Source organism: Eucyclogobius newberryi, unplaced genomic scaffold, assembly GCF_026437365.1.
Source record: "Eucyclogobius newberryi isolate DKJ021-1_F unplaced genomic scaffold, fEucNew1.0.hap1 SCAF_16, whole genome shotgun sequence".
NCBI classification, from domain to species: Eukaryota; Metazoa; Chordata; class Actinopteri; order Gobiiformes; family Gobiidae; genus Eucyclogobius; species Eucyclogobius newberryi.
This window is the reverse complement of record NW_027315790.1, coordinates 17,095,215-17,114,327: the sequence shown is the minus strand read 5'-3', so window position 1 is coordinate 17,114,327 and position 19,113 is coordinate 17,095,215. Positions and strand designations below refer to the sequence as shown.

The 19,113-nt window shown below is 39.7% G+C and overlaps 1 protein-coding gene across 1 annotated transcript; it reads right to left on the bottom strand.

Annotated features, from left to right (window-relative positions):
• Positions 1 to 406: 406 nt before the first annotated feature.
• LOC140362319 (CMP-N-acetylneuraminate-beta-galactosamide-alpha-2,3-sialyltransferase 1-like) lies at positions 407 to 3,840 on the bottom strand. The gene is made up of 7 exons (XM_072448431.1): positions 3,822 to 3,840; positions 3,490 to 3,743; positions 1,831 to 2,027; positions 1,591 to 1,755; positions 1,475 to 1,514; positions 1,291 to 1,410; positions 407 to 571 (listed from the first exon to the last, which is right to left on the bottom strand). Exons 1-7 carry the CDS (start codon positions 3,838 to 3,840, stop codon positions 407 to 409), a joined length of 960 nt encoding a protein of 319 aa, XP_072304532.1.
• Positions 3,841 to 19,113: the final 15,273 nt, after the last annotated feature.

The window sequence follows — 19,113 nt, the reverse complement described above, 5'->3', positions numbered from 1 at the left end:
CAAAACTAGATACTTGTTTGAGCAAGTAACTGAGGTGGGGAAGAAACAGGACAAAATCTAACCTTTCTTGAACAGTTAGAACGATCCTGAATGATCCAGTATTTATTGTTCCAAATTATATCCTTCTGCTAAAAATATATCTAATATCAAACCTATTCTTTATGAACTTAGCAACATCACTAAATGTTTTAACAACTGCTATAAGCATCTTAAATCAGTGATTATCTGCAAACTATACAAACTATACATTAAAGATAATCTCTCTCTCTCTCTCTCTCTCTCTCTCTCTCTCTCTCTCTCTCTCTCTCTCTCTCTCTCTCTCTCTCTCTCTCTCTGAGAAAAGTGTTAATAAATGTCTAATTAGCGGCAGAATAAGGTTATGGAGAATAAGACATTAATAAGGGCTTTAAATGCCTTTGTACAACCCAACTTTCCCTCTTCTGGCCAGTTCCTCAATCATATGATACTCAACAGAACCCGGATGAGGACCTGTTCTCAATATTTGATACAGTTTTGTCCAGTAATGGGTCCAGTTTCCATTGCTGTCTGCTCCAAATCCAAACACATTCACCTGAAAAGAAAACTCGTGAGTAGGATTGTTGCATTTATACATTTACTATACAGGCTGGAAGGAGTTTTTACAGCGCGCATGAAAGGTTAGAGTTTCACAAAATCACAGTAAACATAATTATATGTTTTATAAAATGTATTAACCAGGTTTTCCCAAGTTTGACCATTTTAGTGAATAGATATGACCTTCTTAGAAGTACTTCCAAACACTACCTTGTGTAGCAGGACGGTCTAAAGTCCACCTGCATGTAGTGACTGAGGTGAGCTTGCAGAGCCATACTGGGCAGCCGACTGTCGGATAGTGGCAAACTAGTTGTGCTACTTTCAGCGTAAAGCGTTGTGGCCTCATAGCTCATTTTTTGCAACATTACTGTAAACGGTCAAAGCTCATATTTTTTACACAGTAGTAAATATTTGACAAATTCCGTTAGGTAAAGATTCAGTTGTAGGCATCTGGCCCCTTTTTTTTTTTAGAAAAGAGTTATTCTCAATCTGCGGATCAAGTCTGGGAGATCGGCCCACCAGGTGGAACTTCCTGAGACTACTCTTTTTGTAACCGAACAGCCCTGTAATGCGTTATCAAAAAATATTTTGTAATCATTGAGTCCTTGATTAGCATCAGAATGGCTTTTGAGAGCTGATGAGATCGGGCATTGCAGATATGGCCCTCCATATCGTATCAAGTGGCCTACAGCGGTTGGCAGTGTACCCGGGTCTTACCTCATCACAAAGATGCAAGGCGAGAATCACAGTCATGAAGCCAGTGGATGGATAGTCCCCTTTACTTTGAAGCCATGATTCATGGACATATTGCATAAAGGCTGGATGAACCACCATCACCTGTTGTATACAACAATTAGTCAAATCCACACCACACTGCCTAGGAATGAACAAATGGACCTACCATGTTCTTGTTTGCTATGGGTTTACCTTTTCCTGGAGCACTGGAAGTGATGACAGCAAATGCTACATTAATATCACAAAATATATATTTTTTTAACTCAAAAAGCAATGACTTACCTTGTTAACACATTCACAAGCCACTCCAGATCCTTGCCCTTGAATGTAAACAGCACCATGTGTGTGCTGTTATCCAGGTTGGACGCACTCTCCGGGTACATGACACGGTGAGTGGTCCTGCTCCCCACATCCTCTTCAAAGCCTTCAGTCTTACCACGGTTAATTCTATGTGGTTCAATTTTAGTTTAATATCAATAGTTTTAAGGTATTTCTTCCAAATAAATAATGTGTTGGAGTTACCTAAACACACTGTTATATTGATCTATTAACTTTCCATAATGGGATCTTAGCAAATTTCCAGAGTTGCCCACAACAGCACATGTCAGACAGCGATGTGGACTGGGTTCAACCACAGGAGGATTTACAGGGATAATCTCAAAGATCTTCTGTACTGTACTTTTGAAAACATTTAGGTCAGGATAACCACTCTGTATTTTCTGTTGGATAAAAAAAAGTAACATCAGAAAAATATTTTCCGGATTATAAATTGCACCTTTTTTCATAGTTTTGGCCGGGGTGCGACTTATGCTCTAGAGCAATTTATGTGATATTATTTGTTATTTCACACTGGCAACCGCATTTCACATGACAATTGCAAGAGAGCGCTCTAGGCTCTAAGCGACACAGAAGAAGAATCTGCACTTCCTCTACCTCTGGAGTTTGTGGAGTTATTTAGAAGTGACACCAAGGAAGAATGATTCAATGTATTTAGTGATTTGGGGTAATACTGATGCTTTGGTAAACTTGTTATTGTGTTCTTTATGCTTTAGTTATCTGAATAACTGTTGATATGTTACCTTAAAGGTGGTATGGACGATTTTTTTCAGCAAATTTTTATCATATTTCCTCGTGGCGTGGATAAATCATTTGTCCTGCCACGCATCAACCATAAAACGCACCTACCGCTCACCTGCAGCCGCGTCAGGCTCGTCCCCACGTTTCCGCGTGCCTAAGCGCATGGATCTATCATAATATAGTTCCCTCAGTGTACGGGGCAAAATGAAGACGGAGAAAGACAGTTCGAGCTGACGCAGAAGTGGACAGAAATGTACGGGAGACGAGCGATGCGATGCGCTCCGTTGCGCTAATAAACAAACGCACGTGTGTGTTGAAAAATCGTCCATACCGCCTTTAACATACTAGACACTTACGACGTTTTTTACAGTTCATTGTGCGTCATGTAGCTGAAGGCGTTACGTTAATATACGTACACCTATTCACCATGTTGTTCTCTAATCTGTTATTATTATAAATTGCATTTCGGGATTAAATGTCTGGTCTTGGATTTGATCAAATACATTTCCCCCCCAAATGCAACTTATACTCTGAAGTTTATTAGATTTTACCCTCTGCACATGCTTTACCTTGAACTTAAAGGTGCACTATGTAACTTTTCTGGTGACGAGTCATCCACCTTGCTTGTTTGCAATGTTCCACGGTGTAGAAATAAACTACCTCTATCCAGGCAAAAAGTGAGGAATAATATAGTCAAATTTTAAATATAATGAAATAATAATAATACAATAAAATATTGAAATACAGCCTCGGTGCATTGTTTCTTTATTTAATTCACCTTTATTTTTTTTGTGCAATGCGGAGAGCTTGCTTTCACCACCTGGGTGCCTGGTTAAACCCAGAGCCAGCTCTCTTTTCCTCCTTTTTCTATCAACATTGTGAAGACATCCAGCATTAGGTCTCCTCCAATAAGAAGTTGGTAATCAGAGAGATCAAGTTATGTTAAATTGAAGAGTTGTAAAAATCTTTATCAAAGCAGTTTGGGGCACAGACACAGCTATTTTAATTTAATAATAAATAATTTCATAACACAATTTAAATAAATAATAATAAAAAAGAACAATATGGGTCTCGTATATGTTAGTAAGATTAAAATTCTCTTACCCTCCACCAGTTGAATGCCTCTTGTGACAGGCTATAATCGCCAGTCAAGAACGGTCTGATAGTTTTCTGGAAACGCTGCTTAAACCATTCTCCTGGTTCATCTTCTGTTATGCATTTTTCACATCCACAGTCTTTTGTTTTTTTTTGATTGACGTCAAATACCTGTGAGAAGTTGAATATTTTCCAAATGATGGCGATGCCAGACAAGCACAAGAGCAACAGAAATACCCATTGAGAGTTTTTTAAGATGCAACCTGTAAAGAAATGTTAGATGTCTATAGTTAGATTACACAGTACATCTAAAGTCTAAAATTATAACATAAATTTCCTACTTGATCCAGGAAATACCATGATGTCCAATATGTGCAAACCGTCCAAAAAGATGCCTCAACAAGAAGCATCGCAGAAACTGTCAACGTTTTAAAAATCTGACTGAGCCCACATCTAAATATTTTTTTTAAAACAGGTGTAACTGGTTTCAGAGTAAGACTAGTCTCCCTTCCCCCTCAATGCCACTCCCCTATTTAGAACCCTTGCTGCTTTAAGCATTAAAATATGCAGTCCTCCACCCTTTTTGTCTTCTCGTGTTTCAGATTCTTTTAGAACTACATTTCCTGTGTTTTTTTCAAGCCATGTTTCAGTTAAAACATAAAAGAATTAATTTAACAGGGCCCAATCTGGCGATAATGAAAGCAAAAACAAAAGTGTCACAGGTAAGTTTCAGCTTCTGTTAAAAAAATGATAGCTCAGTCAAAAAACTTGTACTAAGGTGTTTTTTATTTACACCACGTTCTTATAGCAGTGGAGATTATTTACAGTGAGCAAACGACAATCAAACAAAGTATATACAGGATCCAAAAACTGACTGCAGAAACAAGGTCTCACACCAGACATGACATGCTCTCCTTGGCGCTCTCTCCAACAATGAGCAGAGCTCCCTTTAAAACCCCCTAGCCCTAGGGCCATGAGAGAGCCAGGTGGGGAAATGACGGGGCGGATCGGACGCACCGTCACAAAAAGCTCTTTCCAGAGCTTCCAAAGTCTGCAGGCTAAGAAATGACTGTCACAGGAGTGATAATCGGATCTGTCTCTGACCATGGAGCATTACAACCATTCATATTGAAACCGAAATTACAAATGGCTCATTAGAAAATCATGCCATTATTGCCTGTTTTCCCTTGTTTCCCTTCTGTTTGGTCATTACAGGTATTTCAATGTTTGTGTTGTTGGAGTTGGAGATGAGCCATGCGGTGTGCAAATATTGCCGCTATAAAGTTAAGTATTGCGGAAACACATTGGTAAGTGTCTATTAACTATAACTATATGTGGCCAGGTGGTAAAATGATGGACACCAGACACCAGCAGCTCCAAAAAATAATGTGGGTCTTTTATTTCCCGGATTAAATTTTGGTTTGATTTGGCTTTCTCAGAACCTCAGTACTCAAATTTGTATCAACAAGACAAAATAAATAAAATCAAAGAAAAGAAAAGACAACAGTAGTGGGCTTATCCTATGAAAACACAAAGAATAAACACATCTTAATTTATACATTCGACTGTGGATACAATGAAAATAAAATTACATTAGAATACACTATGACAATGAACTTTAACTCACTTTCAACTCAAAAAAGCAAATAGACTGCTCAGACCACACTCAGCACAGAACGACCACGAGCAGTGCCATCTCCCCTCTGCATTAAGCACAAGTACAAACTTAGTCAACAACCAAAAACACAGTCTTAAACATGAATAAACATAACAATTGATCAATATTACAACTCACGCCGTCACGCAGTTTCAAACTACCCCTACGTGAGAAGTGACACGCTTCACAGAGCTAGTAGTTGATCTACATCGATCCTTGTTTTCTACAAATTTAGAAGACAATAATCTTAGAAGATGATGCAGTTTAAAGCATTGTCTAACAATATCAAAGATTATTTTTGTACTCAAAGCTCATTTTAATGAAAAATTCACAATATACGAACCATTATTCTGTTCTCTCTCAAAGAGGCACTCGGCTGTCTCGCTGTGGTGACGTCAGGTGTGCGCAAGTGCTCACATTTTACCACAGTCAATCTGCTGGCTAAACTGAGAATTGCAACTAGCTTTTAAACTAATATTATATTTTTGACCTGGCTACATATAACTTTTCTCAGTAATGTATTATTTGTTGTTTGCATTCCAGTAATTTTAAGTAAATGTTAAGTGTAGGATTTAAGCTAATGACTAATGCTAGCCTCGTTTTTTTGTCATAAATAATAAATAAAAAGTAAAGGACAATCTTTTGTATGAAATACAGTTCCTCGTGGATGCACCTATTAACAGGCCTGTATGGTCATATCGTGGTATTTCTTTCACGTCATTGTGAATGTGGCATGACAAGGGCTCTAGTATTGTTTTGATGACTGTTATATATATTATTATTTATGTGCACGATTACAATTGTTAATGTTATAAAAATGTACTTTATTTTTATATTATGTAAATGTTTTATTTTTGAAGTTATATGTTACCACTTCCTGTTGTGACCACTTCCTCTGCCTGATGTCCAGGCCCGATATCCATGGATCTATTATATTATTGGCGATATCGCTGTTGTGATGTGACTCTATGTTTGCTCGGCACATGTTAAAATAAAGTAGCACAAAGAAGCTGGCAAGTGTCTTTTCTTATGAAAACATGTCTGAAGAACAACAGAATGCAACAAACAACAGGTTATGGGCCCAGGCGCGACACTGGTGGAAGATGGCAAAGGTTGGTGTTCAGTGGCGATGAAAATGACTACGAACTTTGGGAAGTAAAATTCCTCGGCCACTCACGTTTAATAGGGCTGAAAGACATCATACTATGAACCGCTGAACCTGATGCAGACAAAAATGCTGAGTGTTACGAGGAACTCATTCAATTTCTCGATGACAAAAGTCTATCCCTTGTCACGCGGGACGCAGCTGATGACGGCAAAAAGGCCCTTCAAATATTACGAATCATTGCCAAGAATCATTGCGCTGATTACGGAGCTCACATCCCTAAAAAGAGACCAGATGAACCTGTGACGGACTACATAATACGAACTGAAAAAGCAGTACCAGCACTCAGAAACACACATTTAGTCATAAGTGATGGCCTCATTACGCCATGATCCTAAAGGGACTTCCAGAAGGGTACAAACCTTTTGCTATTCACACAGCCCAAAGTAAAGAGGACAGAACATACACGCAGTTTAAGAGCAACCGGAGTTATGAAGAGATGCAGAGGTTTGAAAATGAACCTGTCTTGGTCCTGGTGTACTTACCACGGAAGTTTTACACACAGTGATGAGACATGCAGAAGGAAAAATAAACAAAGATGATGCCTAACAGATTGCTGAAAAACAAGAAGACAAGAAAGAAGAACAAACCTTTGTGTTAAAAGTCAGCAATAGACTTATACCTACTGATATGTGACACCAAAGAAAGACTAATTGTGGACTGTGGAGCCACCTCACACATCATTACAGAGATTAACAAATTCAAGCAGTTTGTCGAGACCTTCGACCCTGGGAAGCACAACATGGAACTCGCCGATGGATCCAGGACCAACAACGTTGCGCTGAAGAGGGGGAATGCCAGCGTCGCTCTACAACATGTTCAAGGCAACTGGACCACAGTCACGCTGTGCATATTCTCTGTGAAAGCAGCCACAGCCTAAGGAGCAAAAGTGGTCTTCAAGAAAGGCCAGAACGAGCTCATCACTAAAGACGGGACAGCCTTCACCATCAAAGAATACAATAGGTTCTACTACTTGAAAACTGTAAACAATGACTCTACATTTCATGACATAGGATCTTGTGACAATGTAAATCTGATATATGATGTGAAAACATGGCACGAGATTTTAGGCCTCTGCAATGTGAGTGATGTGTATAAATTACCTGACGTTGTAGAGGGAATGAAAATCACTGGTAATACCAAACTAGAATGTAATATCTGCACAGAGGGAAAATTCACAAATAACAGAAACAGAAAATGTGACCCAAAAGCAAGTGAGCCCTTAGAATTAGTGCATACTGATTTAGCTGGCCCCATTGAGCCAAATAGCCATAGTGGTCATAAGTATGCTATTCTATTTACAGCTGATGCTTTACAGATGATTGCAGATGCAGTGTCAGTCTAGTACCTAAAATACAAAAGTGAAACCAGTGACAACAGAAATGTTTCTTACAGACTATGCACCTTACGGCCGTGTCAAGTGTATTAGATCAGATAATGGCACTGAATTCACGAGCAGCTCCTTTCAAACCCTATTAAGAGAAAAGGGTATAAAACATTAAATCTGCACATTTCTCTGGACATCGTCACCGGTTTACCATCGTCCAGAGGCAACACTACTATCCTGACGATGGTAGATCGGTTCAGCAAGATGGCACATTTCGTGCCCCTGCCCAAGCTTCCTTCCGCCAAAGAGACTGCTAAATTACTCCTCCTTCATGTCATTCGTCTCCATGGTATCCCATTGGACGTAGTCTCTGATCAGGGCCCCCAGTTCGCCTCAGTATTCCGGAGAGAGTTTTGCTCCCTCCTGGGAGCCACCGTCAGTTTTTTTCCGGGATACCACCCACAGTCCAACGACCAGACATAACGCAAGAATCAGGAGATGGAAATGGCGCTACGCTGCTGCATGAAGTCTCAAAACCCCACCTCCTGGTCCGAACAGCCCCTGTGGGTAGAATATGCCAACAAGACCTTGACCAGCTCCGCCACTGGTCTCTTCCCCTTTTGAGTGCACCTTTTTCCTGCACTAGAAAGGGAAGCATCCTGCCCCTCTGTCCAGAACTTCATCCGCCGCTGTTGCAGAACGTGGACCCGAGCCAGGGCGGCTCTACTCTGGGCCGCTGATCGCTACACCGCGGTCGCCAATCGCCACCACTGCAAGGCCCCGGACTACCAGCCGGGTCAGAAGGTTTGGCTCTCCACCCGTGATCTTCCCCTCCGGGTGGAAACCAAGAAACTGGCTTCTCGCTTCATCGGTTCGTTTGAGATCCAGGAGATTGTCAATCCGGTGGCGGTAAGCCTCAACTCCCTAGATCCATGCGGGTTCACCCCACGGTTCATGTCTCCAAGGTTAAACCGGCCCGAGAGAGCTCCCTGATCACTGCCGCACCGCCTCCACCGCCTCCTCGCCTCATCGAGGGAGATCCCTTCTACACTGTCCGTCGCCTCTTGCAGTCTCGCCGACGTGGGAGGGGATTCCAGTACCTGGTGGATTGGGAGGGTTATGGCCCTGAGGAAAGGTCCTGGGTCCCTGAGAGGGACATCCTGGACCGCACCCGCGTCAGGGACTTTCATCGACGCAACCTCACCCAGACGTCCAGAAGCAAGCCACCTCCCAGACCACGCCCTCCATCGGAGTCCCCAAACAATAGTGACGATGCCGAGGATAGGGTGGGCCCCTTCTACTCTGAAGAAGACGACGACACTTCCCCCAGGACCTTGGATGTGAGATGGACACTGGATTCTCGGACGAGTAAGATCTAGCTCAAACTTTTAGTTATCTGTGACTATCCCCAGTAAACCAGAAATAAAGAACTATGTGTATGTTAAACAATTATAATAAAACATTTGTATATTCACAAAACTACTATCCTTCATTATTTATTGTAGAATTATCTATACTTCTTTAATCTTTCATGAGTTTCTAACTTATTTAGCGTTCTGGTGCGGTTGTCAATCTATTTATTACTTGGAAAGTGTCCATGTACAGATTATACTTGGAAAGTACAATATACATACACACACACACATACACATACACATACACATACACATAGTGTGTGTGTGTGACAACGCCTCAGCCTAATGAAGCAGCCAATAAAACTGATAGAAACAGCTCTAAAGCCAAATGACTAATTGTACATTGGATTTTCTGTCCTATCAGTTTTGAACTATGGGGTTGTTAAGTGATGGACTCCTTCGGGGTCCAATGGACATCCAGCCTCCTTCACTATAATGGTAATTTGGTGATTTTAATCCGAGCTTTTTAAACAAAGTTGTTTAAACTGCAAAAAACCAAAGCCGTGAAGTCTGGTCTTCCTCTAGATATAGTTTATAGACATAAGTTCTCAACTTACGGCAGCAGGGGGAACCACTTCAGCCAGCTAAAGAGGGGCCGTGACACACAATATTTAGTGTGAAAGTTTCTGTACCCTGATTATCTCTTAATGAATATTAAAAATTGTTATATAATAACTGATCATGATGTTACACGAACACTTTGTTTTCTAACATCTCTCATTTCTGTATGGGATAAACCCTTTTTATGGTACATCTAAATTGGAAACCTGCCTTTTAAACTCCCCCTTGTTGAGAATTGATAGACAGATACAGGCTTACTAGAATACAATAAAGCACTCACCAAATTTCACCCATGAAATTCGTTGAACAGGGATTTGAACTTCTCAAAATGGAGAATTCTATCCAGGCTAAAGGTGATGCTCTTAAGCTGCCACATGCAACAGCTTTTTTACCACAACTTTTAAGTTTTAAATCAACCTGATCATGACTGAAATTATTTAGATGTTTTTATAGTGAAGCAGGGCTTATCAGTTTTGCCGTTTTGAACAGGAATTCAAGGGAATTTTTTATTTATTTTTTTGATCAATATTGTGCTTTGCAGTGAACAGAATGTAAAATGATGATTTACTTATGTGATAATGAAATACTAAGCACCTGACAAAGCATCACATGTCTCCTTTTAAAGAAGTCATTCAATACTGGTAACAATGGAATTATTAAATGTCTTTATTCTTTTAAAATGTTTTCCTGCATTGAAGTAGGGTCATAAAAAATATATTATAATTATGAATGGTCCATGCAGGTGTTCAGAGCCAGTCAGAGCTCTTTTGCAAAATGTTAAGCAGGATTATTAATGAGGAGGGATGCTGTGTCACTATTGGCTATCATTTGGAATGGTAATAAAACAAAAAAACATTGCCATCTAGTGGATATGAGCAGTACGTCCAGAACTATTTTGTATTTGTATTATACTTGCACTGTTACTGCACAAAAATGCACATAAGAAAATGGAGTGCATCTAAAATATGGTTTTACTGAAAGCAATTGCTTTATTTAAAAAAAAAAACAGCGTGGGGAAGTTTGATAACAAAAATGTAGCATTTACATTTTTTTTTGCATCACAATTAGTCACACATTTAAAAAAAATCAACTTACTGAATGCAACAAAAAGCAAGTAAAAAATACCATCCTTTTTGCTGTCATCATTATTGTGCTAACAAAAACAAATCAAACAGTGAATGATTTGAATGCTTGCTCAAACAAATCTGAAAATGAAAAGTTGTACGCCTTATTTTCATCAGATCACTGTCAGAGCTTTGTGACAAATGACACAAACAAACACAGTTACACTTTGTCTGGAAAAATAAAAGTTTATTACGAAGCCGTTTACAAGAAACATTTGGATATGGTGGATGTATGGAAGCATGGATACACTTAAATATTATCGTTTTGTTACGTCTTTAGTGTTTGATTTAAAACATCTTTCCAGGGGAGTAAATACATCCACACCAGCTAAAAATAATGCAAGAATCTAAATATGAAACCACTTGTACTACGGAAATAAACATAGGTTTTTTGTTTGTTCAGAGACGGTTCTAATTCTGCCTGATATCTCTGTGCACAAGAGGCCATGCAAGTAAGGAAACAGTTAAAAGTCTAATTAAAGTGGTGCTGATAGAGCTGCCAGAGAATTATAAAGGACTTCAACTTTCAGTATAGCCATTTAAAGTGCACGTCTTTGCTTAAACCCCAATATGTTTTATTAAACTGCAGTAAGGAACTCATTACACTTTTTGTCTCAGGTGACACTACAATAACAAGGTACATTTACACATATAAATGTTATAATAATCACAAACTAAGATAGGGATTGAGTGAATACGAGGTACATCTTTTGAGTAAATACTTGCTTAACAACATCCTCAATTATGTTTAAGTGATTTAAGTTATTTAAGTCTTACAACAGGAGGAGACTGAGCGACCGGCCGTCAAATATCTTGTGGTTTATGTGGACCTGGGGTTGTCTGAGGATGAACGTTAATAGCTTGAATTTTGTGAAATTTAATAGAAAAGAATCTATTTGACAATGTGCAGCAGAAGTACCCAACTTTTTGTTTTTTAATAAATAAGTGCAGTTTGCAGAATGTTGTGACAAAAATCTGATGGCAGTGCAAGGGTGCAAGTGTCTGAAGAAGCCGTTTTAAAGCTGTGCCAGAGGCCAAACAATTCATCAATGTGAATTCTAGTGAAGGAACAAGTTAGACTGATTTAAATGCCCCTTTTTGTGGTTTAAAAACCAAGTTCCTTAGCTTTAAGTCACCTCCACAATAAACATATTTGGGGATTTTTTTATTTGGGAGATTTCACATTCTGTATGTATGATAATAATGACACAGTCATTTGCTCTAATATCTTAATAATATTTCAGATGGAGAAACTGCAGTCAGCTGGCATGCTCTGTGTCATATGTACATGAATGTGTATAAGAAGTAGGCCGGGGCTGTGGGGAAATACTGAGCCAAGGTTTTAATGAGAGGACCTCTGAAGCATCAGAGCGGAGGGACTGACCAGCTCATCAATGACTCCACAGAATTTATTTACTTCAACATGTCCAAGGATGTTGTGTCAATCAAGCAGTGAACATATAATTACAGTTAGTAATACACACATATAGGCGGATGTTTCTGGGATGATTTTTCAACATAACATGGTTTAAAATTAAATTAATGTTTATGTGTGCTAGACTTAAGCAATATGTTAAACACATAAATACTTAACACTTAAGCCTCACATTATTTAAGCTACAGATGAATTTCTATGTGGATTTTCATTTGAAGAATGATTTAACGATGATGCTTGCATTATATATGTATTGGCAATTCTATCAACAATAAATCTATTGATTAAGCGCGAGAGTAGAGTGGTTTTCAAAAACATTGTTTTCATAATTGATTGTTGACTGAAAATCACAAACTAAAGTTAAACCAATAATCAAGTGTTTATTACATTGACATTTCATTTGTGAATATCAGTAAACGTTATATGTACAGGGTTTTGTAATATAGTATTTTTCTCACAAACATCTCCAGTGACAGGTTTTGATTAAATAAGATAGTGGAAAGTTAATCTGGTTAATTTTTATATGTCTTGTTGATTACAGCTTAATTTATTGACAAAGATAAACTCCAAAAGCTAAACTTCCTTACTCTGACATATTCAAAGTTTATCATTTCCATAAACAGTGCACTTGTGCCATCATTTATGTGTCTCCTCTGAACAACTGCAGGACCAGCCTGCGGTTTGGGAGAAAAAGACAAAGAAGACACAGAAATGATCAGACAGAGCAACATCGATCACATTAACATTTGAAATATTAACCCCCTTTGCAATGATGAGATCTAGAGTGTGTCCTCTGCTGTGGGTGGGGCCACTCTGCTGTGGGTGGGGCCTCTCACATGCTGAGTAAGACTGAAGGTTTCAAGGACAGCATCAAGCTCTTTAGCACTTCTGTCACAAATATTATCAACATGCACATTGAAATCACCTGCAATGACCAAACCATCAAAGACTGTGCATATGACTGAAAGCATCTCAGTAAAATCATCAATAAAACGTTGGCAGTGCTGGGGAGGCTTGTATAAAATAATGAAGAGAATGGAGACTGTTTTAGCTCCATTTCTAAAGGATACATACTCAAATGATGAAAACATCCCAAAAGACAACCTGCAGGTAATTATTTCATCTATAAAGATAGCACAGACTCTACCCCCTTTTTTGTTTTCTCGTGTTTCAGGTTCAAACTTAAAGTTGGGTGGAGCAGATTCTATCAGAACTTCATTTCCTGTGTTTTTGTCAAGCCATGTTTCAGTTAAAAACATAAAATCAAGATTGAGAAGAAATTAAATTATTAATTAAAGGCATAATGGATGATTTTTTGGCTCTAATCTGAGTCATTTCCTCATGGCGTGGACTGCCGATTAGTCTTGCCACGTATCAATCATAGAACGCACCTACCGCTCACCTACAGCCTCGTCGGCTCGTCCCCAGGAGAGCAGCACATTTCCCTGTGTCCAAGCGCATGGATCTATCATAGTATAGTTCCCTCAGTGTACAGAACAAAATTAAGACGGAGAAAGACTGTTCTAGCTGGCTCAGAAGAGACGGAAATCTATGGGAGACGAGAGATGCGATGCGATCCGTCGCGCTGATAAACAAACGCACATGTGTGTTGGGTCAGTCCGCACGGGGGGAGTGCGCATGCACTTTTCCGCCTGAGTTCTCAAATCGGCGAAAAATCGTCCATTACGCCTTTAAGAGTGATTTGTTACATACGGATCTGACATTTAGCACAGCAAGTTTCAGACTAGTTTCAGTGGGACTGGGCCTTATCTTTTCACAGGGAATATGAAAATTTCTCAGATCGGGCCGCCTGACTCGCATTTTGTCTTTCCATCTGTGTGATGTGACTACAGAAATAGCACTAGGGGGGCCTATTTTTAAGTAGAGCCCCGGGTTGGTTTGATTTTTATTATGACAATAAGTCCCAGCAACGCTGAGACCGTGTATCCTATCTATGGGAGATACCAGGTGAGAGGAGAGGGGGGATGGGTGGTGGGGCTTTTGTTGGTATAGTCGGATTGTTCGGGGAAGAGTTGATAAGTATTGACATAGCCCTTGATCTTGCTATATTGGGCGTGAGTGGAGCCGTCTTAACGCCTGATTTGATAAGACTTTCAAAATGGCTGGGAAGGCCCATGGGTGAGAGTGGAGATGAGAAGGAGAATGATGAGTCTGTAGTGGGAGTAGATGTTGCAGGGGGAACCCAGGGCTGGTCTGAAAGCAGGGGCAATGACAGGGATGTTGTCGAGCCTGTCACAGATGGGTCTAAGGCCTTTAAAGATTGTTGTGGTGCTGTTGCTGATGAGTCCTTTGCTGGAGGCGGTGGAGGTGATTGTGGAGCAGCTGGAGCTGAATCCTTTTCTGGTGGTGGTGGAGCGGCTGCTGATAAATCCTTTGGTGGAAGCTGTGGTTGTGGTGCTGTTGATGTTAAAACATTGGCTCGCTTGGCAGTGTTGTACCTGAACGCGTTCATTGAACAAAAGTTCATGAACGCGTTCATAATTTTGGTGAACGTTAACTGAACGAACGGTATTACTGCTGAAGAACGATAATATGAACGTGTTCATTCTGGTCTCTGTGAACGGCACCTTTGTTCTTTTTATTTTGGTTCAATAAAGTGTCAGATTTCTAGAGACTTCCAGGCGAAAAACACTGTTAAGTTGCCCAAAAAGAGCCTATGTCTGACAAGTGTGAGCGCTCCGAAGTTGTAGAGGCGATAGATCGCGGAGACAGAGATTTGAAGTGTCGCACCGCACTGCGCATGCGCATCAAAACAAAAAGCAGCACGGACACGACCGCAACGTGAAGTGAACAGAGCAGCAGGAGTCGCCCTGCTACGACCAGTTACGTGAGTTTTATGATAAGGTCGGTGAGGATGGGAACAATCTAACATTTATGTGCAAACTTTGCCCAGCAAGTTTTCCCTCAGGTTTTTGAGAATATACTGTGGGGCTGAAAGCTGCAACTGCCACTAGTGTGGTGCTGAATGGACAGCACATGGGGGAAGTCTGTCCCTTCAATGTGAATGTAAGTCCTGGTTGTGTAAGGATTCAAAATTGGATATGAAGATGAAATCTGACACATATTTTCAGCAATAAACTAATACAATAATTGCTGCCTGTGGTTGTATTTAGGCTGTGGAAATAATTTAGAACAATTATTGCATAATATTGAAAAAAAAACTGAACTAGTTAATTTTTTGGAGCTATGAACTTAGTTCAAAATTTTGAATTATGAACTATGAACTGAACTAGTTCATGTAGAAAGTGAACTTTCCCAACACTGGCGCTTGGAAAACAGTGTGTGTTGATCTTTTCATGTGTCACGTGACTTATCGCGCCGTCTCCATTCAGGACCGACCTATCAGTGACCTTGACGCTTGGCACAGATCGTCCCACTGTCTGCTGCACTGTGGCCACGTCATCTATTACATTTTTCCTTTGATCATTTAATTCTGTCTCTGTAATTGGTAAAAATCTGTTTTCTGTGAGCTGTATTTTAGGTGACTTTACGTTATCTTTGTATCGTTTAGGCTTTGCCCCAAGTTTGTTTCCAAGATACAGCCTGGTCTTTCTGGTTTTTAGACAGTTTTGGAAACGACACAGAGTCACTACGGAATTGTATCGTGAAAACCTTTTTCAGATTACAAAACAAATATCCGTGTTTTCAGCTCATTCATTTCGTGTTGATATTTCCAACAGCGTTCACAGTCTTTTTCCCTTGTTCTCCCGGACATGTTGTTGTCGTTAAAACTGTAAAAATGTTCTTAAAATCCTTGGTTTACTTGAAAAAGTCATGAGCAAAAATGTTTGGAAGACAAAAACTGATCAAAAAGCAGAATGAATAAGGAAAGCAGCGATAGCAAGCGGAGCGAGCAGGAAAGCGTCTGCACTCTTCGGAAGCAGAGGTCACATCACTATTATTAAAAAAACAACCTCTATCCCCTTCCCACCCTACTCCCCACTGTGTAAACTTAACTATGTGGAGTTAGGTAAAAATATTTTCTACAGTAGCATTAGTCAGTGGTGGTAGAACCATCCAATTGTGTCATTTACAATAAATGTATCACATTAAAAAACAGATTTGTGGTCAACAGAAGTAAGGTAAGACAAGATAATCATTTATCGTCTCCCATGGTTGAATTGGTTTCCACTTGTAATTTTATTTTTAAAGGATTTTTGCCTCGTAGGCTTTATTGGACTCTACAGTGTAGCGTGAAATGCTTAGAGAGCAAACATTCTGCAATTGTTCAAAGCCAGAATCTTAACCCACAAAGCTGGTAAACGTGATGTCCACTCGGCCACCAAAGTTTGTTAAAAGTTTGATCTTTCACTAAAATTATTTGGCAGTATATGTTACAATGAACAGCTAAACGTAACACCTCAATCATTGCAGTAGGGCTCAAACTCTAATCCTATGAGAAAAAAAGACTTCTACTTTCAGTTCAGTTTGAAAATACAGTGTACTTTGTACTTTGTTACTCTCCACTACTGGCAGTACCAGTACTTTTCAAGGTTTTAGGCCTGTTATGCACTGCGCTTATATGTAATTAAAATGCCTTTCACACATTTTACTGTTGGAAAGGATAAATTAAACACACCTCGCAAAGCAACATTTACTTTCAATTCATGTTCAAAATCAAAGGTAAAAACAAAAATGCAAATCCCTCTTGAACATCTCAAACCGGCTACAACACGACGGCATGTTGACAGTGAGTGAGGAGCACGTCCAAATGTTTCTTGTTGGGGTGTTGAAGACAATTTCTTTTACACTGTCTGAGCACAGGAAGGAGGTCTTTGATCAAAAAGATGAGAGGTGAGGAAGGAGGGGCTGAACACCAGAATAACAAACTACAACTGTGTTAGTAAACTGGACGTTTTAAGAGATAGAAAAATCTGTAACACTTCAAAGATGTCATTTCACGGTCCGTCTCAAACAACCTTGCTTGAGTTGTGTCTGCTTTTATGAACGGACCATGCAGCTGCTCAGAGCCATTATTGATTTTAATCAAGTTTATTTAGTGAGAAGGGGCTCTAGGCCCGCTGCTTCACGGTTGGTTATCATTTAGAACAGTAACTAATGGCACATTTTCACTGGTTCTCTTTGGAGCGGATTGGTACGGTCCGAAAGTGTAAGTGAACTGTACCGCACCGTTTAAGGGGTCCAAAGTGGGCAGTGAGTGGTCTAGCTTCTGAAGTGGTTTGGCTCGCTTTTATCTTCCAGATGTTTGGATAAAAATAAGATGGCACAACGCCCTATAAGTTGAGCCCAAGCCCTGCCCATGAAACCTTGCTGCTGCTTTGAACCAATGGGAGCACTCATTGACGCGCCGCCAGTTTAGCCTTTAACGGCTAGCTACATCCCGTAGTTCACAGTCCACCTCAGGCTCTCGTACCCCATGGAGGATTTTTTTTGGCTGCTGTTCCAATGGACTGGCCACTGGGGCCAGGTTTAATCCAGCATTACCGTATCAAAATATTTTAATAGATCCATGTTTGCAATAGTACATACTTGCAAAGCTGGCACACGCTAGCATCAGCTGTTTCCCGTTTATCGGCACACGGCACTTGCGTCAAGACCAATGAGAACTCTTATCTTTGTGACACGTTATGTCCTCCCATAACAAAGGATTAATCATTTGGCTGTTTTTTATTTATTTTATTTCAATATTCTTAATTGAACCCTTTTCACACACTACACACGCATTTAAAATATGTTGGCATTATGTCTATTACAACTATTGCAACCAAAACTAAAAATTTGACAATAAATTAAGTGACGGCATTTTAGTTTTAGACAGAAATAATGTATGAATTGTTTTGTACACAGAATTACAAAGAACCAAGGGTGTGTTTTTTGCTGATAACTAAGCAAAACACAGCTGCCTTGTTTATGACAAAGCCCAGTGATTGCTTGAGGAAATGTTCAACCATATCGGTTTCAAATTATCATCCTTATGGCAAATTCACAAACAGCAAATGGAGAAATCCTGCAGACTATGAAGTGTTTAATTTAACATTTGCTTCTCCAGAGGTAAATAATTGTCTTTTGTTTTCAGTACTCTAAAAATCCTTTCTCATGTATAATATAACAACAGTATAAAGCCTGTAAAAACTTATTTCTGTGCATCATTTTCTTTATTCTCAGGACACTGCCTGTTCAGATGATATGCTTTATTCCAGCCATTCAGAGCCACATTGGTTTTGGCTGCATTTTCATAACCTTATTCCCAGTGAAGCACCTTCTGATGGATGATTAATGATGTGCCGAGTGCCTTTGTTCCAATGAGTACATCTAGTGCATTAACACACTAAGTCGGTCACTCAGAATAGAGAAGGGAAGGTCAGCAATACAACTAACTAGACGGTTCATTTCATACTGTTGTTGGTAGTGCTTATTGGGTGGTGCAGTTTGTGCATGCTTTTATGATGGTGACATGGTTGCTCTCTGCAGAATCTCCAGTGGAGCTTCTAGAGACTGACATGAGGTCAGAGCTTTACTTAACTTTACTCATGGGAATATTTGTCCTGCGCTCTGGTGCATCACTTGATACACCAAACATACTGTCAATTTCTTTTTATTTTCTCTCAGTTATAATGTTTTTTATGCCTACTTTTCCCCATTTCTGCCCTGGATCAAGACCCTATGAGCTAAGTAATAAACTGACCCTATAAAAATCATATCCACACAAAAAAGGAGATTTAGAAGTAACTAAAGCAAAAATTTCACATATTTCAGTCTTTGCTTCAAAGTCGAAAATCTGTTTCTAAAAAGTGTCCCCTTGTTGTGCCACGGATGTCCAGAAGAAAACCTTTCCTTCTTTCATTATTTTGCTTTGGAACGTGTTTGTTCACCCTGGCTGTATACTGTATAATTGGCTATGCTGTATTTTCGAGAAAAGCATGAAATCACTTGAAATGACCTGTGTCCATTGTTTGACTTGAAAATA